This window comes from Panthera pardus, unplaced genomic scaffold (genome assembly GCF_024362965.1).
Source record: "Panthera pardus isolate Hobbes unplaced genomic scaffold, ASM2436296v1 HiC_scaffold_27, whole genome shotgun sequence".
Taxonomy (NCBI): Eukaryota; Metazoa; Chordata; class Mammalia; order Carnivora; family Felidae; genus Panthera; species Panthera pardus.
Genome location: NW_026526843.1, coordinates 70,933,626 through 70,957,932, shown reverse-complemented (window position 1 = coordinate 70,957,932; position 24,307 = coordinate 70,933,626). Strand labels below are relative to the sequence as shown.

The following is a 24,307-nucleotide window of genomic DNA, read 5'->3' as shown; positions in this document are numbered from 1 at the left end:
TCAAACACCTGGTATCAGGAAAGGGTTCAGCAAAGTTTTTGTATAAAGGACCAGAGAACAATTACATTAGATTTTTCCAGCTACATAGTTTCTATTACAACAATTCAATTCTGCCACTGTAGGGCAAAAACAGCCAGAGACAGGGGTGCCTGGGTGGCTCAGTTTGTTAAGCATCTGACTCTTGATTTCAGCTCAGGTCATTATCTCATGGCTTGTGGGATTGAGCCCTGCATCAGGCTGCACACTGACAGTGAGGAGCCTGCTTAAGATTCTACCCATCTCTCTCTGCCCTCCCCCACTCATTCACCTTTTCGCTCTCTCTCTGAAAATAAATTTAAAAAATAATTATTAAAAAAAACAAGCCATATAAGGAAAATAATTGAAGATTTACTTCAATAAAATTTTATTTTCAATAACAAGCAGTAGACCATAGTTTGTCAAGGTGCCCAAAAGGTCAGGTAGCTATAAAATAACTTCCTTGTCTCTTAGTAGGCATGAATCTACTTGAGGTTGAAAGATTTATGTTGAAACCCATTCTCCACCAAATTATGATGAAAATAAAAATGATTCTGAGTGAAAAGAGACCCTAAAATCCATAGGCAGTAACATTCATACCTATTATTACACTACACAGTTTTTAGGACACCACAATGGGGAAAGCCTAATAGTAATAGGTCTTCCCGATTGAGGTAAACCCAGCACTACCTAGTCCTGCACAGGAGCAGGTGCACTGCTTCACTTTTATCCATGAAGGAAACTGCGTAATTGGACATCTGGGGATAGCTAAGAACAAAGATAAAGGATTGGTTGCTTACTACAGCTGACTTGCATTTGCAAGACTGGGAAAAGGTACACAACCCTGAGGCATTTCCCCCAGGAGGAAGGGGGAAGAGTGAGGAACACACATCCATAGAAAACTTTAAGTTGTCCATGTATAAAATCATGTCATATGCAAAAAGTGAAGGTTTGACTTCACCATTGCCAATTTTGTGCCTTTGATTTCTTTTGTTGCCTGATTGCTGATGCTAGAACTTCCAACACTATGTCAAACAACAGCGGTGAGATTGGACATGCTCGAACTGATACAAGAATTCAGCAAAGTCGCAGGATACAAAATTAATGTACAGAAATCAGTTGCATTATTATACACTAACAATGAAGCAACAGAAAGACAAATAAAGAAACTGATCCCATTCACAATTGCACCAAGAAGTATAAAATACCTAGGAATAAACCTAACCAAAGATGTAAAAGATCTGTATGCTGAAAACTATAGAAAGCTAATGAAGGAAATTGAAGAAGATAGAAAGAAATGGAAAAACATTCTGTGCTCATGGATTGGAAGAATAAATATTGTTAAAATGTCAATACTACCCAAAGCTATCTACACATTCAATGCAATCCCAACCAAAATTGCACCAGCATTCTTCTCGAACCTAGAACAAGCAATCCTAAAATTTGTATGGAACCACAAAAGACCCCGAATAGGCAAAGTAATATTGAAGAAGAAGACCAAAGCGGGAGGCATCACAATCCCAGACATTAGCCTCTACTACAAAGCTATAGTCATCAAGACAACACGGTATTGGCACAGAAACAGACACATAGACCAATGGAATAGAATAGGGACTCCAGAATTGGACCCACAAGTGTATGGCTAACGAATCTTTGACAAAGCAGGAAAGAATATCCAATGGAAAAAAAAGAGAGTCTTTTCAACAAATGGTGCTGGGAGAACTGGACAGCAACTTGCAGATGAATGAAACTAGACCACTTTCTTACACCATTCACAAAAACAAAGTCAAAATAGATAAAGGACCTGAATGTCAGACAGGAAATCATCAAAACCCTAGAGGAGAAAGCAGGGAAAAACGTCTCTGACCTCAGCGGCAGCAATTTCTTACTTGACACACCCCCAAAGGCAAGAGAATTAAAAGCAAAAATGAACTATTGGGACCTCATGAAGATAAAATTTTCTGCACTGGAAAGGAAACAATCACCAAAACTAAAAGACAACCAATGGAATGGGAAAAGATATTTTCAAATGACATATCAGACAAAAGGCTAGTATCCAAAATCTATAAAGAACTCACCAAACTCCACACCCGAAAAACAAATAATCCAGTGAAGAAATGGGCAGAAAACATGAATAGACACTTCTCTACAGAAGACATCCAGATGGCCAATAGGCACATGAAAAGATGCTCAAGGTCGCTCCTCATCAGGGAAATACAAATCAAAACCACACTGAGATACCACCTCACGCCAGTCAGAGTGGCTAAAATGAACAAAACAGGAGACTATAGATGCTGGAGAGGATGTGGAGAAAGGGAACCCTCTTGCACTGTTGGTGGGAATGCAAACTTGTTCAGCCACTCTGGAAAACAGTGCGGAGGTTCCTCAAAAAATTAAAAATAGATCTACCCTATGACCCAGCAATAGCACTGCTAGAAATTTACCCAAGGGATACATGAGTGTTGCTGCATAGTGGCACTTGTACCCCAATGTTTATAGCAGCACTTTCAACAATAGTCAAATTATGGAAAGAGCCTAAATATCCATCAACGGATGAATGGATAAAGAAGATGTGGTTTATAGATACAATGGAATACTACTTGGCAACGAGAAAGAATGAAATCTGCCCATTTGTAGCAACATGGATGGAACTGGAGAGTGTTATGCTGAGTGAAATAAGTCATACAGAGAAGGACAGATTCCATATGTTTTCACTCCTATGTGGATTCTGAGAAACTTAACAGAAGACAATGGGGGAGGGGAAGGAAAAAAAAATGTTAGGGAGGGAGGGAGCCAAACCATAAGAGACTCTTAAAAACTGAGAACAATATGAGGGTTGATGGGGGTGGGAGGGAGGGAGGGGTGGGTGATGGGTATTGAGGAGGGCACCTATTGGCATGAGCAATGCGTGTTGTATGGAAACCAACTTGACAATAAATTTCATATTAAAATAATAAATAAATAAAAAAAAATAAGTGGGTCTTTACTCAGACGGCCAGAGGGCTACAGGAAGCCAGACCACACTCTTAAAAAGACAGCACACTAAATAATTTTGCCTGAGACACAGCAAAGAAACATCAATTTAAAAAGTACCTGGAAACAGAGGAAGATGGTGGTAAGTAGGAAGACTGTAGGCCCACGAATACAACTAGATAATTATCAAGTCATCCTAAATAACCCAGAAATTGACCTAAAGACTGATAGAAAAAAACTCCATAATAAAGGGAAGAAAGAGGCCACCTCAAAGTAGGTAGGAAGTGTGGAGTCATGGTTTAAGGGACAAGGGGATCATGGGTACTATGGAGGAGAGGGAGCCATGGTCACAGAGACGGGCATGTGAGAGAGGAACACACATGGGAATACACGAGAACATAATCCAAAGCCACTGGCTTGGTAAATGAGAGGGGCTGAATTTTGTGAGTTCTTGCAACCAGTGTGGCCTAAAGCCTAGAGTTTTAAATGACAGTGGGCTTGGCTAGTATGAGCCTGGAGGACATTGCACTGCTCCTGGAGAGAAGGAAGACAGCTGGCTGAGGGCAGAAAGCATGGAAAGAATGATCTGAAAAACACCAGTGGCACACATGAAGGAGATTATTCAGAGTGCATCTCTCATAGGCAGCATTCACAGAGATGCCTATACTGGAACAGGGGAGCTGGCCAGCACCATTTTTCTCCCCCGTCCCCTCAGCATAAACATAGAGCCATCTGTAAGAAATAGTGCAGCACCAACACTAGCTCCCTAACTAGCTTACCTTGAGTGTCACCCCCCTGCACTCCAGGGGGACTGCATTTCTCAGTCATGTTTGCCTCAGTTCCAGTGTGGTGGGCCCCTCCTCAAGAAGAGCAGCACAAAACCCTGTCCACAGCATGACTCTGGACCTGAGAGTTCTCCAGGTTTTAAGTTCTAGTCCAAGTGGTGTCAGGTCTCATGTCACAAGGAGACCAGAGCACACCTCGTTAAAATTTGCCACATTCAAATAAAAAACTGTCCAATGCAGGCAAAAAGAGCCTCTGCAAATGACTTTCATGAAGGATGGAGCAGCTAAACCACAATAGAACACATGCAGCACACAACAGAGACACTCCCTGAACCTCCAGGCCATGGATAGTATATGACCTCTGCTTCCCAAAGTCATTACTCCCAGGAGCAGGAAACATGACTGGCTCATCTAACACAGAGAAGAAGACAGAGACTTAGAAAAAATGTGAAGACAGAGGGATTTATCACAAATGAAACAGATAAGGCCACGTCAAGAGATCTAAGCAAAAAAAGATAAGTAACTTGCCTAGTGGAGATTTAATCATAAGGATACTCACTGGCCTTGAAAAAAGAATGGAAGGCTTCAGGGAGGCCTTTATTGCAGAGATAAAAGCATTAAAAAAGAGTCAGTCAGAAGAGAAAAATGTACTAACTAAAATTGGACACAGACTTGATGCAATGAACACAAAGTTGGAAGAACAAGAACAAATAAGTTCTATACAGGACAAAATAATGGAAAATAATGAAGCTGAACAAAAGAGAGAGAGAATTATGAAATCAAGAATAGACATAGGAAACTCAGTGACTCCATCAAATGTAATAACATTTGTATTTTAGCAGTCCCAAAAGAAGGAGAAAAAAGGGGCAGAAAATTTATTTGAGGAAACCATAGCCAAAAACTGCCCTAATCTTGGGAAGGAAACAGACATCCAGATCCAGGAGGCACAGAGAATTCCCATCAAAATCAAGAAAATCAGACCAACACAAAGATATATTGTAATTACAGGGGCAAAATATAGTGAGGAAAAAAACCTTAAAAAGCAATAAGACAAAAGAAGTTCTTAATTTACAAAGGAAGACCCATAAGGCTAGCTGCAGATTACTCAAAGGAAACTTGGCAAGCCGGGAGGGAGGGGCATGATATATTCAAAGTACTGAGTGGGAAAAATCTGCAGCGAAGAACACTATACACATCAAGGCTATCATTCAGAATAGGAGAGATAATGAGTTCCCCAGACAAGCAGAAACGTTTGTGATCACTAAACCAGCCCTGTAAAATGTATTAAAGGAGACTCTGCAAGTGCAAAGGAGAGACAAAAAGTGCCAAAAAAATATCAGAGAAATCTCCAGACCTAGTGACAAACAAGTAATAAAATACAAAAAAATATGTATCTATCAAGAATCACTTTGAATATTAATAGACTAAACTCTACAATCAAAAGACATAGTGTCAGAATGGATTAAAAAAAAAGACCATCTATATGCTGCCTACAAGATATTCAATTTATGTCTAAAGACACCTGCAAATTGAAAGTGAGTAATGGAGCAATATTTATTATGCAAATGGATGTCAAAGTAAGCCAGAGTAGCAATACATAAATCAGACAAAATAGACTTTAAAACAAAGACTGTAACAAGAGACAAAGAAGGGCACTATACAGTAATAAAGGGGAAAATCCACCAAGATATAACGACTGTAAATATTTATGCACCCAACAAGGAAGTTCACAAATTTGTATAACAATTAATAACAAACGTAAACTCACTGATAATAATACAATAATTGTAGAGGATGTTAACACCCCACTTCATTCTTTTTTTTTTAAATATGAAATTTATCGTCAAATTGGTTTCCATACAACAACCCAGTGCTCATCCCAACAGGTGCCCTCCTCAATACCCAGCACCCACCCTCCCCTCCCTCCCACTCCCCATCAATCCTCAGATTGTTCTCAGTTTTTAAGAGTCTCTTATGGTTTGGCTCCCTCCCTCTCTAACCTCTTTTTTTTTCATCTCCCCCATGGACTTCTGTTAAGTTTCTCAGAATCCACATAAGAGTGAAAACATATGGTATCTGTCCCTCTCTGTATGACTTATTTCACTTAGCAGAACACTCTCCAGTTCCATCCATGTTGCTACAAAAGGCCATACTTCATTCGTTCTCATTGCCACATAGTATTCCATTGTGTATATAAACCACAATTTCTTTATCCATTTATCAGTTGATGGACATTTAGGCTCTTTCCATAATTTGGCTATTGTTGAAAGTGCTGCTATAAACATTGGGGTACAAGTTCCCCTATGCATCAGCACTCCTGTACCCCTTGGGTAAATTCCTAGCAGTTAACACCCCACTTGAAAACAATAGATCATCTACATGGAAAGTCAACAAGGAAACAATGGCTTTGAATGACACACTGCACCAGATTGATTTAACAGATATATACAGTACATTCCATCCTAAACCAGCAGAATACACATTCTTTTCAAGTGCATATGGAACATTCTCCAGAATAGAGCACATATTAGGTCACAAAACAGGCCTCAACAAATAAAAAATGATTGAAATCATACCATCATGTTTTCTGACTACAACAGTATGAAACTAGAAGTCAAGAACAAGAAAGTTTTGGAAATACCACAAATATGTGGAGGTTAAACAACCTGCTACTAAACAATGAATTGGTCAACGAAGAAATCAAATAAGAAATAAGAGAATACATGGAAACAAATGAAAATGAAAACACAACATTCCAAAACATTTGGGATGCAGCAAAAGTGGTCCTAAGATGAAAGGATAAAGCAATACAGGCCCACCTCAAGAAGTAAGAAAAATCTAAAATACACAACCCACCATTACACCTAAATGAGCTAGAAAAAGAAAAACAAATAAAGCCTAAATCCAGTGGAATGAAAGAAATAATAAAAATTACAACAGAAATAAATGATATAGAAACTAAAAAACAATAGAACAAATAAATGAATTATGAGATAGTTCTCTGAATAAACAAAATGATAAACCTCAAACCAGACTTACACAAAAGACCAGAGAAGGGTCCAAATAAATAATATCACAAATGAGAGAGAAGAAATACAAACTAGCACCATGGAAATACAAACAATTATGAAAGAAAATTATTAAAAACTATATGCTAACAAATTGGACATCCTGGAAGAAATAAATTCCTAAATATATATATATATATATATATATATATATATATATATATATATATATAGTCAAATGGAAACAGATAGACATAGAAAACTTGAATAAACCAATAACCAGAAAGGAAATTGAATCAATAATGAAAAAGCTGCCAAAAAACTCCATGGCCAGATGGCTTCAGAGGAAAATTCTCCTAAACATTTAAAGAAGAGTTACACTGATTCTTCTCAAATTATCCCAAAGAAAAGTACAGAAATGGAAGAAAAACTTCCAAATTCTATGAGGCCAGCATTAGGGTGATACTAAAACCAGTTAATGACTCCATTAAAAAAGAGAACTACAGGCCAATATCTCTGATGAACATAGATGCAATAATTGTCAATAAAATACTAGCAAATCAAGTCCAACAATATATTTAAAAAACTCATTCACTACCATCAAGTGGGATTTATTCCTAGGTTGCAAGGGTAGGTCTATATTTACAAATCAATCAATGTGATACATCACGTTAATAAAAGAAAGGATAAGAACCATATGATCCTTTCAATAAATGCGGAAAAAATGTTTTACAAAGTACAACATTCATTCATGATAAAAACCCTCAACAAAGTAAGTTTAGATGGGACATACCTCAACATAATTAATGCCATATATGAAAAACCCACATCTAGTATCATCCTCAACGTGGAAAATCTGAGAGCTATTCCTCTACAGTCAGGAACAAGACAGGGATGTCCACTCTCACTACTGTTATTTAACATAATCCTGGAAGTCTCAGCCACAACAAACAGAAATAAATGGCATCCATATGGGCCAGGAAGAAGTCAAATTCTCAGTATTTGCAGATGACATGATACTACAGATAGAAAACCCAAAACACTCTCACAGAAAACTGCTAGAACTGATAAATTCAGTAAAGTCACAGGATACAAAATCAATGTACAGAAACCTACTGTATTTCTGTGTACCAATAATGAAACAGCAGAAAGAGACATTAGAAATCAATCATGTCATATAATCCCAGAAGTAATTACATCACAATAGGAAATGCACAATAACAGAAATTGTGTGAAGTATAGAACTAGTAGAGAAGAGGAAGTGATTACCTGTTTTGGGTAAGATGAGATTCGGCTTCAGTGGACACAGAACATAAATCTAATAGATGAACAAGAATTCAAAATGTGGACAAATATGGAAGTATGGCCAAACTGCCTGAACTTAGAATGCACATATTTTTTTTATTTCTGAGATGACAGTTTCCCCAGTAGAGGGAGACCACAATATGCTCTAAAAAAGGAATGAATCAAGTGGGTGATGGGCATTGAGGAGGGCTCCTGTTGGGATGAGCACTGGGTGTCTTATGGAAACCAATTTGACAATAAATTTCAAATTAAAAAAAAAGGAATGAACCAAAAAATAAATGGGGTGGGAAGAATAATAAAAATTGAACTACCTAACCAGGTAAGAATAGCCTGAAGAATAGCCAGAAGAGTGAAACATTTATTGCTTTACTTTAATTCTGAGCAATAAAAATGGTTATTGTTAAATGTGTCTATTATTTTCGGGTTTCATGCTTTTAGTCATGATTTATTAGTTCTCTTGTCTGTATTCTATATAATTTTGAGTTATTAAGAATTTTAAGTTAGTAAGTCCATGTTAACAAAGTGAGACTTAATTACAGTTTTGGCTCTCAAAGAAATGGAATTTTTAAACAATCAGGAATTACCTTAACAGCACTAGTTAGGAAATTTGCCTAATAAACCTCTGTCATCCTTTAAAGTGAAGTAACCTTGTAATAGGAAATCTGCCTAATAAACTTCCGCCATCCTTTAAAGGGAAGTAACCTTGTAATAACCAACATGCTTTTTTTGCCAATATAACTTCCTTGTTTCCCACTTCCTTCTGCCCATGAATGTCTGTTATTTTGTACAGCTCCCCTGAGCTCCTTTCTATCTTCTAGATTGGATGATGTCTGATTTGAATTGACTTTTACTCAAATACACATAAAGTTATTAATATGCCTCAGTTTATCTTTTAACAGTTCTTGTGTCAGAAATGGGATTTGAAGAGGAAACCCACCCCCAAAGACTTCCAGGAACAACAAGCAACCACACAAAGGTACCCACTGAGTCCCCTGAGCTTGCTGCTTTCTTGCTGCCTCTGGAGGTTGTGGGTAAGTTCTTCTTGGATCCTAGCTCTACAGCCTTTGCATTGAGGGATTTCAGACTTTGAACATTTATTTTTCTGGACTGAGCCTAATGTAGAAACCAGCCTGGGTCGAGCATCAGACTGAGACTGACTTGGAAACCAGACTAGATGGGGTCAGACTGAGACTGACTTAAGCTGGACTGGGTCCAGTATTAGGCCTCAGATGAATGAAATTGTATTCAAAGGATGAACAAGTATGTTAAACTTAGTAAAATATTCTTGAATTTCAATGGCCAGTATGGAGAACTTTTAACCTAACTAAGCTTATCCATGTAGGTAGGTGGTGTTCTAGAGAAAAATGGGATCTAGCCAAGCACACATCATAAACAGTGGAAGGAGAATTATTTTTCCTCCTCTACAGTTTCTTGTGGCCATGATAACACCCACTGGGACACCCCAGTCACTCCAGAGCCTACAGATGGGATCCTAGAAAAATGGGCAGAAGCCAGAAAAGGGTGAGAATTCTTACCAAATTCAGCTCTCACAGAACTCTATCTGTAGTGTATGGTTGAGAGAGAAAGGTAAACGTTTACAGTGTCCCTTCATTATTAAATTTAGATTGGTAGTATTAAACATTTGTAAGAATTAAAATTGTGAATTGTGACTCATGACTTTGCTTTCAGATACTTTTGCCATTGGTTGTTGATCTTTAGCATGGACAGCCATTGCCTTCTTCTTTTGCCTTGTTTTGTGACCTGAGATCTTGGCTTGGCAATAGTCAGGTTGGGGATCTCCCAAATTTGGCCAGACAGAAATGTGGGCTGTACTCCATTTATGGCTAACTATGGCTGAAGAGAAATTCAGGTCACATTCCATTTGCATCTAGGGTCCTACCAACTATTACCTACTCTCAGAGGAATTGCCTGTTTCTTTCTTTTGGCTATTTTGAGAGTAGCTCTGGATTGTGGGAGGATAGTATCCTTTGCACCCTCTTTTAAGACACCTCTTATGCCTAAAGGGTTATTCAAGACTTCCAGGAATATTTGCTATTTGCCCCAGTTGAAGCCTGGCAAGATATTTGAAAGAATTTTTTTAACTCTATGGTCAGAAGGTGGCCAAATTGGAAGTTTATATTCAGAGCCTAATAGAAAGGTTTTTTTTTTTTTTAGGCCTTCTCTCCTAAGCTAAAATGAAAGATGTAAGACCTCCTTTTGTGTCTGTCTTCACAGTTATGAATGTCTGTGTATATATGTTATAGATGTGTGATATTTTTCGACCTCTAGGTGATATTGCCAAAATTAATTTATAAAGAACTCTATTTAACTGGCTTAAAGACAAACAAGAATTTATATAAATCAAGTATACTCTCAGAAGTACAGAAGTAACCCAAATATTTTTCAAGTTCATGTGATCTAGGATAATATTCAGTAAATAAAGCTCTTTTAAGTTTGGTTTAATTAAAATAGGAATGTCTTTAATATTATCAGCATTAAATATAATATTTTATTGTACTTAGGTTTACTAAAAGTCAAATAAACGCATGTTATTTCTGTTACAGAATCTATCAGCAAGAAAGAGAACTTAATATGATTGTTAGCTATGTAATAACTCATAAAATTTTCCATGACTGATTTAAACATAATTGTTAAGAACAAGTAAATTAAATAGATGTAAGGAAAAAGTTTATAAACAGGTTTCTAGTTATGGAATGAATAAGTCATAGGAATAAAAGGCGCAGCATAGGAAATATAGTCAATGATATTATAAATAGAGTATTATATGGTAAAATATGGTAGCTATAATTGTGAGAATAGCATAATGTATAGATATGAGAAATCACTATGTTATACATCTGAAACTAAGATAACATTGTGTATCAACTATACTCAAAAATAAATAAATAAATAAATAAATAAATAAATAAATAAATAAGAAATTTAACAATAATTATACTTTATGGTATGTCTATTTAAAAACAGTTTCCTAAATCTTTTTGGTAAGATAAAACATTGAAGTTATACTGAGATAAGTTAAGTAATGGATATTCATTGAATATCCAGATCATTTCCAAATAAGATAAAACAGTGAAACTCAATTACTAAACATAGGTTTATCTACCTTTGGCTTGCTTCTATAGAGGAGCACATATATGAGTCTATAATTAAACATGTTTTATGCCAGTCTGGAAAATTCACTATGAGGAAGAAGATACTTCTAGAAATCATGAAATGTATTTATAAGTTTTCCAGTCTATTACTGTTTACTTCTTGTTTTTTACTAGAAATTAAGAATTCTCAGGATTAAGAATTCTAATTAATATATGTAATTAAAACTACTAGAAATACTAAGGGTTTTAAAAACAAGCTATTAGGGAACCTCGGTGGCTCAGTCACTTAAGCGTCTGACTTTGGCTCAGGTCATGATCTCATCGTTCATGGGTTTGAGCCCCGCATCGAGCTCTTTGCTGACAGCTCAGAGCCTGGAGCCTGCTTCAGATTGTCTCCCTCTTTCTCTGCTCCTCCCCTACTCATGCTCGCTGTCTCTCTCAACAATAACCATTAAATAAATAAAAGAATCTATTATATCAATAGTGTACTTATGTAAAACTAAAGCTAAAAATTTTCCTTCATATGCTAAAAGAACAAAATTTTCTTAGATTATTGGTCTCTTCTTGATAATAACTTATGAAAAGACTTTCTTTACCTTTTAATAAAGTACTTCACATGGAAAGCAAAGATTTTGTTTCTAATCAAAATAATTTACTATACTTCACATTGTCTTGATCAGGGCTTTAATCAAGAAAACCCAGTCTTCTCAATATTAAGAGAGTTAATTTTTATTCACAACTATGTAGCCTTCTGTGTTTCCTTTATTCATCTTCTATATCACTTTGGCTAAATATATAAAGTATTATTTCATAATGATCTTTGATCCTTTTTAATAAAATGTCTAAACCTTTGACATCTTCTCAAAATCAAATTCTAAATGGAGTCTTTTTGACCTCAAACTAACTTTGATATTTCTCAAAGGGTCCTTGGAAAATCTCAAAGGATTTGTCTCTCACCTTGTATAAGAGAAATGTTAAACTAATTAGGCTTATTTGGTATGTTAAATTATATGTGGAATATTGTTAAATAAATGATGATAAACCTTCTTAGGGTATATTGTATGGATGCATGTTATTGATATAACTGATCTAGAAATCATGTGAAATTCTTAAAAATCTGATACATCTTGGTATAATGTCATCAGTCTTCATTGTAGTAATTATCATATAATGTTATATGTTACAGAAATAACCAAATTTCCTTGACAATTCTATTATAATGAACTATCATCAGATTGTTAACCATGGGCATTTGTAAGTCTTTTGCCATTTACAGACATTTATTCTGATGCTTTTGCAAAAGCACTTCATCTTCAGAAAGATTCATGGAAAGAACTCTGACAATTACTGTAGAATACAGACTTCTGATAACTTTAACATAATAAAACTGAACTGTGCAAGAATGTCCAGAACAAATGGAAAAGCAGGATACAAGCAGAACAACAATAACATGAGGATGGATGAACTGATGAGGATGATTATAATTTTTAAAAACTTTTTCTTTGAAACATTGCTGATTATTCCTTAATGTTGTTTTATCCAGATTTAAGGAAAACGTTTTCTCTTTTCTCTTAAGCTACCTATGACTTACAGTAATTTTGTAGAGTATCACTTTTTAAGCAGAATTTAAACATTTACTTTTTCTCTCTACCTGATTTCTCCAGAATTTGGAAACTTAATGAATTTTCTTATTTTCAAGGCAATATAGTTATTTAAGTAATTTCAATAAGAATCTGTTCTCCTCCTGGGACTCCTGGGTGGTTCAGTTGGTTAAGCAACCTACTCTTGGTTTTAGCTCAGATCATGGTCTCACCGTTCATGACTTCCAGGCCTGCATCAGGCTCTGTGCTGACAGCTGACAGTGCAGAGACTGCTTGGGATTCTCTATCCCCCTCTTTCTCTGCCCCTCCCATGCTCTCTCTCTCTCTCAATATAAATAAACTTAGAAACAAGGATCTGTTCTCTTCAGACACAACTGGAAGACATTGGTTATGTTACCAATGCTTTGACTAGAATGTTATATTTGAGAATATGCATAGAACCAAATATGAACAGACAGCTTTAAGAAACTAAGGTTGACTTTATGCAATCAATAAAGCCCTTGGGAAAAACCAGCCTGGGACCTTGTTTACAGGATTCTTGCCAGTCTAACAAGGTGAGTAAATAAGGTCACTTCCTGACAGGCCCAGGGACCTCAGGATCTCCTGGGGAGTTCATGAAGAAAGGAATCCATCCAAATCTAAAGGTATTCCAGAAGTCTGATGGTGAGTGTTTGGCTTGGTTTCTTAGTCTGGAGAGGGTTTTAAAAGTCCAATCTAAGATTCTTTATGAAAAGTTCCAGCATAGCAGATTTAAAAAGAGCCTATACAGTCAATCACTATTCTTGCTGTACTTATGTAAATAACCAGGACAGTGGAATGAGACTAAATTTATTTTGCAAACAAATTAGTCTTACTAGGATTATCTTTGATAGAAATGAGGGTGATTGTAGAGAAAAAGAAGGTTTCTGCAGAAAATTATGACAAAAGTCTGTAAATGTCAACTTATAGCCCTGCTCATTGCCATTGATATTTTGTTATGTAATTCTACACTGGACTGGATTCTAAATTCTGCTAGTTTCCTCAATTATCCAGGCTACAAGCTACAATTTGCCAAACATTTATAACTTCCTCCAACTTTTCTAATTTGGAATCATTTAGAATAAAGAGTGCTCTTGAACCTCCTTGGAAGGGACTATACCAGGTCCTCCTCACTACCCAGACAGAAATAAAACTTCAGGAACCTGAACTTTAGGTCCAAAACTCCCAATTTAAAAAAAAAATCTCCAGACTCTTGGAGCTGCATACCAGCTGCAGATATAAAATTAATACTGACTAGGGAGGTTCCCCCACAGAATCAGATTGCATCCTGAGGTAAACAGCTGTCCCAAGTTGCAGATCGAGATCTTCATCTCCAACAGTAAGCTTTTATTCCTTTTGCTTTTCACTTCTTACTTTTCTTCTCTGTTAATGCACAGGAAGGTAATGCTCCTTAACTCTGGTGACTATACCTGAATCTACTGCTCAAACAATAGCTGCCAAACAAAAATCCCTAGATTCTATGGCCAAAATTGCTTTTAATATCCATTGATTATCTTTTAGCTGTGCAAAGAGGTGTTTTTGCTATGGCCAATACCAAATGCTGCAACTGGACTGACACTTCTGGGGAAGTTGAGATTCAGCTACAAAAGATTACTGAACAAGTTAGTTGGATTAAGAGATCAGCTTCTTCAATGGAGTCTTTCTTTGACTTATTTGATTCTGATGGGTTTGGGTCTTGGGAACCATGGCTCTGATGTACACTCCAGACCTTGGGAATTATCTTGCTTCTAATAATCATAGTAGTTTCCCTGTACACGTGTATTCTCTCAAAAGCTTTAAGTGCATGCTCACATCTGCTAATCACCAGGAAAATTACCTACCTAAGATCAGAATGTCAGAAAAGGAGTGAAGAGAATGACCAACTTAAAGCATGTGAACCTGATGTGACCTGTGAATACCAGATAGATTCAGCAAAAAACAAAATAAAACAAAACAAAACAAAACTGTGAGCACTCCAATGCAGTAGCTGGGAATAGCACTAATGCCTTAAATTTTTATCACATCCCTCAGTTAGGCTGAAAGTCTATTCAAAGGGGGGGGGGGGCTTGTTTAAGAAAATAAGACAACAGGCCAAAAATGAAGTCACTTGTGTTAATCACCACATTCTCCAAACTGAAACTTAATTATTATTTTGGCTTTCCCAGTAATGGAATCTTAAACAAGTCCATCAGGAATCACCTGATTAGCACTAGTTAGGTTATATGCCTGACAGACCCCTGTCATCCCCTAAAGGAAGGTAACCTTGCAATAAGCAAACTACTTTTACCCAATATAACTTCCTGTTGTTGCTCTCATCTGCCTATAAAAGTGTTTGATTTTGTACAGAGGCTTTCAGCTCTTTTCAATCTGCTAGATTGAATGATGACCAATTCAAATTGACTTTTGTTCAAATTAGCTCTAAAAATTTTTAGTATGCCTCAGTTTATATTTTAGCAGTAGATGTACTGACCATGGAATGTAATATTGTAAGTGCAAGTACAGACTGATTAATCTGTGAAATCAATTTAGAATGTATACTCACACAACAATGGGACACACTGAGTATTTTTATTCTACAAATTTTGCTGATTTCTAATTTTTAATTTATTTGAAAAAGTATGTGGAACTCTGCTAAATGTAACTGACAATTAATTACTTGTACCACTATTAAAGGTACATGAAAATACATGAATATGGAACTATAGTTGGATTTTGCTGTGGCCAGTACTGTGTCATAAGCTTTGTGTCTTTTAAGGTTATCATTATAGCATTCATTCATTCCACAAATATTTCCTCTATCAGCCATTGTGCAGGATACTAGATTCCTAGAGATCCAAGCATTTGGTTAAAAAAATACAGATAGAAAAATACTAGAGCATGTACTAGCTACCTGAGAATTCTGTAAATTCAGTTTTCCCAGATGACAGCTAGGTTTGATCCAGAGAAAACTAGTCTCTCACTTCTGATTGACTTGTTACTTGTAACTGAAAGGGTCTCCAATATGAGCTAATGGGAGAAATTTTATGAAAGTAAATTGATAGTCAAAGTATATCAGAATTGAAGGCAAGGAATATGTGAAGAATGAGACACACACACAAAAAAAAGATAAAGCGAGGTAAACAGCAGCCATAAACACTAATGTCTATCATACAGTAGACATTCAATAAACACTGGATGAACCAATGAAAGAAATGGGGTGAACTGTAATACTGGTCTAAAATGAGAAAGGGGTTCATAAATCTAGATAGGAGGAGGCAGAAGACAAGCAAAAAGAGTGGGAAGAAAATGAGAAGCAGTGGAGTTCAGATAGAGGAAACAAAGTATATACTCCACATCAGAAAAAAGAATACTTTTACATTACCTCAAAGTTAATATATTCTTCTTATGTGCTTCATATAAATAGTACAAAAGACTTTGGTTCAAGAAGCAGTCTGTTTTTTCAAAAGGGAATTCAAAATATTCAAAAGGGAATACTGTGATTTCTCTTTTCCAATTGCCTGTAATGCTTTATGTGCTAGTGATGCCAAAACAAATATATTTGGAGCTTGATGTTAAATAGATGCAATATGCCAACCCTACCAGTTTTCATGATATGTGAACAAAATTGTATTGCTATGTATGATTTGAGGGAACCATTTCAGGCCTCTTGAAGACTGTAACAAAATCAGTAGGATACTGAGAATGGCATATTTTTTTAGCTTATTATATATTAGGTAAAAGAACATAGTGATACTATACACAGAATTCTAAACAGTTAATAGTTATATTGCACAGAATTCTAAACAGTTAATCTGAGTTCAATAATTTTTCAGAGACTAAATATTCTGGGCCATGCTATAAACCCTTTTATATATATAAAAAAGTGTCCTTTGGCTTACAAAATAGGATGTAAATGGCTAGGAATAAGACAATGTGAATTTTTAAAAGTCAAGAATATAAAGAGATAAATACAAGCAAATATTGAGGCACTAATGATGTAATATGTAATGCAAAAATTCCATACTTGACATTACTAGATGTTGTAGCACTCTAAAATACTAACAGGGTTGGTTTGTCATGGCTACATGGTTATGGAAGGTAAGCTATGCATCAAAGACAAAAAATACATGCTTTATCCAAACTGCAGCTTTCCACACTCAATTTGTTTTCTGACTCTGTGAAAATTTTGCTTACCAGATAGTTCACTATAATTCACAAAAGAAAGAATAGCAGGTTTGCAGACAGATAAAAGCAATTAAGTTTAATTTTGGACATGTAAAATACACATATCTTTGGAACATCTACATACGGAGAGAGTCTGAATCAATTCCAGTTCTGATTCCTTCAGCCCTTGGAGCCTTATTACCTCAGGCATGATGAGTTTTGTTCATTTATCAAAGTGTGCTATACAGATATGATCATTCCAATGTGTCATGACGTAAATATGGGAAGCACAGGTCCAGTGAGAACTGAATAAATGACTTTAGAACTCATGAGATGATGTCTAGACTAGAGATTTTTGGGTGCTGCAAGCACAGAGGTGCTAGTAAACCCACACAGAAGGATTTCAACTCCAGGCCATGATGGAGTAACTGGTACTAGACTTGCTTTTCTACTTTAACAATTAGAACCCTTGACATAATATTAGAAAGAGTTGTTTGTAGTCATTTAGCTATGAAGCATGGGAGTATAACTCTCAAAAAAAGGGGAAACAAAGTCCTACCATTACCACAGGTTGCTACCTGAATGCACTTTCTGAAGGATAGCACAGCAAATGAGAACTCAAGCTGACATAGAAGTCTTATTAAGTAGAAGAGACAAAGTTTAGAGTTCAGAGAGACTTGGGCAGAAAGAATTTGCATGGCAGTGTACCAGAAAAGAGGGAGCTATATAAAGGAAGAATATTAAAAGAAAAAGAAAGAAAAAGAAAAACACCTTATTCTATGGGCCCTATGGATACTATCATTGAATACTAAGCCATGAATGGCCAAGATACAAATCTTCATAGATTTTATCAGGGAATTTAAACTGAACAATCAATAAGAATGAAGAGACAAAAGAAGTCAGGCCTTAGTAGTACACCTAACCTAGCCAGTAAAAGATACTTTATATTTGTACTAACAAGCTTAAAAAGAAGCCCCTAATGAACCAAGCTGATCTACAAATAACTACCTATAAAAGAAAATTCAGTAGTCTTTAAAAGAAGTCAACAAAATCAGGACATGCAAAACCCATAATTTTATAATTTAATCAAAATTACTAGATATAGTCATAAGAGGAAAGTACATAGCAATAGAGGTCTACCTGAAGAAGCAAATTAAATGTCAAATAAACAGCCTAAATTTACACTTAAAGGAGCTAGAAAAAGAACAAATGAAACCTCAGCCCAGCAGAAGAAGGGAAATAATAAAGAGAAGAAATAAATTATAGAGAAACAACAACAACAACAACAACAACAACAACAACAACAAACAATAGAACAGATCAATGAAATGGATCTTTTAAAAAATTAATGAAATTGATAAACCCCAACCAGACTTATTAAAAACCAAAAGACAAAAGACCCAAATAAATAAAATCACAAAAGATAAAGGAGAAATAACAACCAACACCAAAGAAGAACAAACAATTATATGAGAATACTGTGAAAAACTATATGCTAACAAATTGGACAACCTGGAAGAAATGGATAAATTCCTAGAAACTTACAAACTACCAAAACTGAAACAGGAAGAAAAAGAAAACTTGAACAGACCAATAAACACAAAAAAATAGAATCAGTAATCAAACGTCTCCCAACAAACAAAAGTCCAGGGCCAAATGGCTTCACAGGTGAATTCTCCAAACATGCAAAGAAGAATTAATAACTGTTCTTCTCAAACTGTTCCAAAAAACAGAAGTGGAAGGGAAACTTCCAAATTCATTCTTGAGGCCAGCATTACCTTGATACCAAAACAAGATAAAGACTCCACTAAAAAAAGAGAACTACAGGCCAATATCCCTGATGAACATGGATGCAAAAATTCTCAATAAAATACCATCAAGCCGAATTCAACAGTATATTAAAAGAATCATTCACCATGACCAAGTGCGATTTATTTATACCACATTAATAAAATAAAGGATAAGAAACATATGATCCTTTGAAAAGATGCAGAAAACGCATTTGACAAAGTACAATATTCATTCATGATAAAAACTCTCAAATAAGGAGGATTAGAGGGAACACTACTCAACATAAGAAAGGCCAGCCATGTAGGAAAAACCCACAGCTAATATCATCCTGAATGGGGCAAAACTGAGACCTTTTCCTCTACAGTCAGGAACAAGAAAGGGATGTCCACTCTCACCACTGTTATTTAACATAGTACTGGAAGTCTCAGCCATACCAGTCAGACAACAAAAAGAAATAAAAGACCCAGATTGCAAGGAAGAAGTCAAACTTTCACTATTCACAGATCACATGATATTCTATGTAGAAAACCTGAAAGACTGTACCAAAAACATGCTAGAACTGATACACGAATTCAGTAAAATCACAGGATATAAAATCAACATTCAGAAATCTGTTCCATTTCTATACACCAACAGTGAAGCAGCAGAAAGAGAAATCAAAGAATCAATCTTATTTACAACTGCATCCAAAACCACAAGATATCTAGGAATAAATCCAACCAAAGAGGTAAAAGATCTGTACTCTGAAAACTATAAAATACTGATGACAAAAATTAAAGATTACACAGAGAAATATTTTGTGCTCATGGATTGGAATAATAAATATTTTGAAAATGTCTATACTCCCCAAAGCAATGTACACATTTAATGCAATCCCTATCAAAATACCACTAGCACTTCTCACAAAGCTAGAACAAACAATCCTAAAACTTCTATGGAACCACAAACACCTGGAATAGCCATAGCAACCTTGAAAAAGAAAACCAAAGCTAGAGGCATCAGAATTCTGGACTTCAAGTTATATTGTAAAGCTGTTGTGATCAAGACAGTATGGTACTGGCACAAAAAAATAGACACATCAATCAACAGGACAGAATAGAAACCCCAGAAATAAATCCACAACTATATGGTAAATTAATCTTTGACAAAGCAGGAAAGACTATCCAATAGAAAAAGGACAATCTCTTCACAAATGGTATTACGAAAATCGGTAATCTACATTCAAAAGAATAAGACTAGACCACTTTCTTACACCATACATAAAAATAAGTTCAAAATGGATGAAAGGTCTAAAAAAAAAAAAACCATAAAAATCCTAGAGAACACACCTAGAGAACAACTTTGACGTCAGCTGTAGCAACTTCTTACTAGAATGTCTGTTGAAGCAAGGGAAACAAAAGCAAAAATAAACTACAGGGACTTCATGAAAATGAAAAGCTTCTGCACCGTGAAGGAAATAATCAACCAAACTAAAAGGTAACCTAGGGAATCAGAGAAAATATTTGCAAATGACATATTGGATAAAGGGTTAAAGAACTTATAAAACTCAACACCCAAAAAACAAATAATCCAGTTAAAAATGGGCAGAAGATATGAACATTTTTCTTATTTCTTTAATTTTAAAACGTTTATTTATTTTTGAGAGAGAAAGAATGCAAGAGGGGAAGGGACAGAGAAAGAGGGAGACGCAAAATCTGAAGCAGTCTCCAGGCTCTCAGCTGTTAGCAACAGAGCCTAACATGGGGCTCGAACCCATTTACCGGGAGATCATGACTTGAGCCAAAGTCAGTCGCTCAACTGACTGAGCCACCCAGGCACCCAGAACAGACATTTTTCTAAAGAAGACATCCAGAGAGCTAACAGAAACTTGAAAATATGTTCAACATCACTCATCATCAGGGAAATACAAATCAAAACTACAATGAGATATCACATCACATTAGTCAGAATGGCTAAAATTAACAACACAAGAAACAACAAGTGTTGGCAAGGATGTGGAGAAAGGGGAACTCTCTTGCTCTGTTGGTGGTGATGCAAACTGGTGCAGCCACCATGGAAAACAGTATGGAGGTTCCTCAAAGAGATACAGGTAGAAATATACTATGACCCAGCAATTGCACTATTAGGTGCTTATCCAAAAAATATGAAAATACTAACACAAAGGGATACATGCACCCTGATGCTTATACCACCATTATGAACAATGGCCAAATTATGGAAACAGCCCAAATGTCCACTGACTGATGAATGGATAAAGAAAAGGTGGCACACGCGCACGCACGCGCGCACACACACACACACACACACACACACACACACACACGAATATTACTCAGCCTTAAAAAGGAATGAAATCTTGCCATTTGCAACTATGTGGATGGAGCTAGGGAGTATTATGCTAAGCAAAGTAAGTCAGTCAGAGAAAGACAAATACCATATGTTGTCACTCATATGTGCAATTTAAGAAACCAAACATATGAGCATAGGGGGAAAACCAGAGAGGCAAACCAAGAAACAGATTCTTAACTATAGAAAACAAAGTAATGGTTTTTAGAAGGGAGGTGCGTGGGGGGACAGGTGAAATAGGTGATGGGATTAATGAGTACACTTGTGATTAATGAGTATACTTGTGTATGGAAGTGTTGAATCACTATATTATGCACGTGAAACTAATATTACACTGTATGTTAAGTGGAATTTTGAAAGTTAAAAAAAATTACTAGACATACAAAATTGAAAAAAATGTGACACATAACCAGGTTAATATTTATTCATTAGGAAAACAGGTAGAAGAAGTAAAGGGGGACAGAGATGGAATGCTTGAAAATACCCAAACAAGATTGAGAAGATGGGAAGAATAAAAAGGAGCTGACAAGAGTCACTTGAAAGGTTTCATAGAAGATTTTAGAAAAATCAAAAGATGTTGAGTCACAGAAGTCACATAGGGAGAAAGCTACAAAAAGGAGGGAGTGGTCAACAAGGAGATCAAGCAAGATAGAAAGTGAAAATTGTCCCCTAGATTTCACAGATGATACCTTCTAAGCCTGGTGAAAATATTTTCAGTGGAGAGGCTGGGGTAGAAGCCAGATTGCAAAGGCTTTGATGAGTGAGTATGATGTGGAGAAGAGATGCTAGTTGTTTCTTCAAGGCAAGATTGTCTCTGACACAGGGTTGGCAAATATGTGTACATTTCTCCTTTGAAAATATTTTTTAAAACATTCTACAACCATTGCTAAAGCAATGTCTCATTTCTTTTATAGTCACATTTCTTTCAATACACAATTTCCAATGAGAATAATGAAATTAATTTGTTACCAAAAAAGGCATTCAGCAGCTTCTGAACCTGGATATTGCTGCCCACAGTACGGTACAATCCTTCTGTCTTGATCCCTAGGGAAAAGAAAATCAGGTCAGTTTTGTTTATACAGCTAGAGCTTTCATTTCCCTCTAGGTAGAAAAAGTAGGTACTTTCACCCTGGCATCAATTCAAACAAGAAAGGGTCTCCTACTCTCTCCTAGCTTTCTAGCCCTCCCCTGCAATAGGGGGCCAGTTTTGAAGCAGCTCTCCAAATTATTCTCTCCATACTTTCATTTGGATTATACGGAGGTTTCATTAGTATGAACAGAAGAGAATATACACTCTAGTAAATAGAAAAATATGGTTAGGTTGATAGCAGCAGATGGCTGAGAATAGTGCTGCCATCTTGGAAAGGAGCTAGAGTTTAACTGATAAAGGAGGAAATATCAATCATCAAGCTGCCCATGAGCAGCAATATAAAGGAAGAAAGGCCTGAACTATGGCAAATGTGAAACAAAAGGCTATTTTGTGTATGGGGAAAGATTAAAGCAACATTTCAAGGAAAAAAAGAGGCTTGGCTCATATACTACATGCCCACATTCTAAATATTCCCAGAGAGAATCTAGAGAGTATCATGAACATGGAAAAACACAGATTCCACATTTGTCTGAGTTAAGCTTTGCACCCCATCAATTTTTTTAAATTTATTTATTGAAATTCAAGTTAGTTAACATAGAGTATAGTATTGGTTTCAGGAATAGAACCTAGTGATTCACCACTTAACATATAACACTCAGTGCTCATCCCAACAAATGCCCTCCTTAATACCCATCACCCATTTAGCCAGAAATTTTTAAACCAATATGTATTACGGCAGAAATTGAACTCTTATTTATTTGTGATGGAACCATCATAACACTACTTGAGGAGTGCCCATTAGTAGTTCAGAATACTTTAAAAGCCATTTGAAGCTCTTTGCCTTGTTTCTGAAATACAAGAAGCTGTACATATTTAATAGATATAACTTGGTGAGTTTGGAGATAAATGAAACCATCACCATAATCTATGCATAAACATATCTATCACCTTTAAAAGTTTTCTGCTGTCCTCTTTTTTCTTTAGTATTTTTTCCAATAAAAACTCAATACAAAATCTACCGTCTTAGCACATTTAAGTCTGCAATACAGTATTATTTTTTTTAATGTTTATTTATTTTTGAGACAGAGAAAGACAGAGCATGAATGGGGGAGGGTCAGAGAGAGAGGGAGACACAGAATCTGAAGCAGGCTCCAGGCTCTGAGCTGTCAGCACAGAGCCCGACGCAGGGCTCGAACTCACGGACCGTGAGATCGTGACCTGAGCCGAAGTCGGATGCTTAACCGACTGAGCCACCCAGGCGCCCCTGCAATACAGTATTATTAACTATAGCTTTATGCTGTACAGCAGATCTCTTGTATAACTTAGAACTGTGTACCATTTGATTAATTAAGCTATTTCTCTTTAAAAGGAAAAAAACCACAAATTATTCCAATATGCTTGGATACCACTGGTTTGGAACTTGCTGGAATTTTACAAATTTGTGTCTAGTGTTCAAGGTATATAGTCTTCATTCCTAAAATGAGTCCTGAACAATAAATGACATCATTGCTACTTTCAAGAAATTGACCCAGGATAAATTCAGAGTGACCAGATTCAAACACTGCCAATACTCTGGTTCAAATCTTACCTTTTGTCTCAATGACATTGATGCACTTTCTAACAAACTTGAACCCTATGTCATTCAGCTCCACTGTTTCAAATAAAGGAAAACAAAGTTAGATCCACTATAACAAGCTTTACCTACCAAGTATTTATTGATCATGTTAGGAGACTGCAGTTAGAGAATAAGGGGTATGGTTTTTCATCTCCAATACTCTTAAATGGAAAGGTCTTTGTATTCAGGGGGAACTTAGAGTTTTTACTCTTATTACACAAAATGCTTTAATTATCCCTTTGCATTATGTTTGTTTTAGGTAGTAGCAACATCAAACGTGAAATGGTGGGCTAGAAATGCACATAATTTCTATCATGTGTTTAGAACAAGAAAGAGATAATGTTCTTCTCTATATTAATATTACTGCCCACAACATAAGCCAAGATAAAGTGACTTCCTTATTTCAATAAGTAGACATATTTAAAAAAAATAGGTCTGAATTCTACTCCACACAGTTGCATCCATAAACACACTTGAATCAATATTACATATCACAGATGATAG

General features: G+C 36.0%; 1 protein-coding gene across 8 annotated transcripts in view; it reads right to left on the bottom strand.

Moving 5' to 3' along the window:
- The window catches only part of OPHN1 (oligophrenin 1), a 532,200-nt gene that overhangs the window by 214,649 nt on the left and 293,244 nt on the right, over positions 1–24,307 (bottom strand). For all 8 annotated transcript variants that reach the window (XR_002074899.2, XM_053891532.1, XM_053891531.1 and 5 more), the window contains 2 exons: positions 23,777–23,839; positions 22,068–22,142 (listed from right to left, as the gene is read on the bottom strand). Coding sequence is in view for 7 of the 8 variants with exons in the window: in XM_053891532.1 (XP_053747507.1) it covers positions 22,068–22,142; positions 23,777–23,839 (138 nt within the window). In the remaining variant the exon portion in view is untranslated. The remainder of the gene's footprint in view (positions 1–22,067; positions 22,143–23,776; positions 23,840–24,307) is intronic.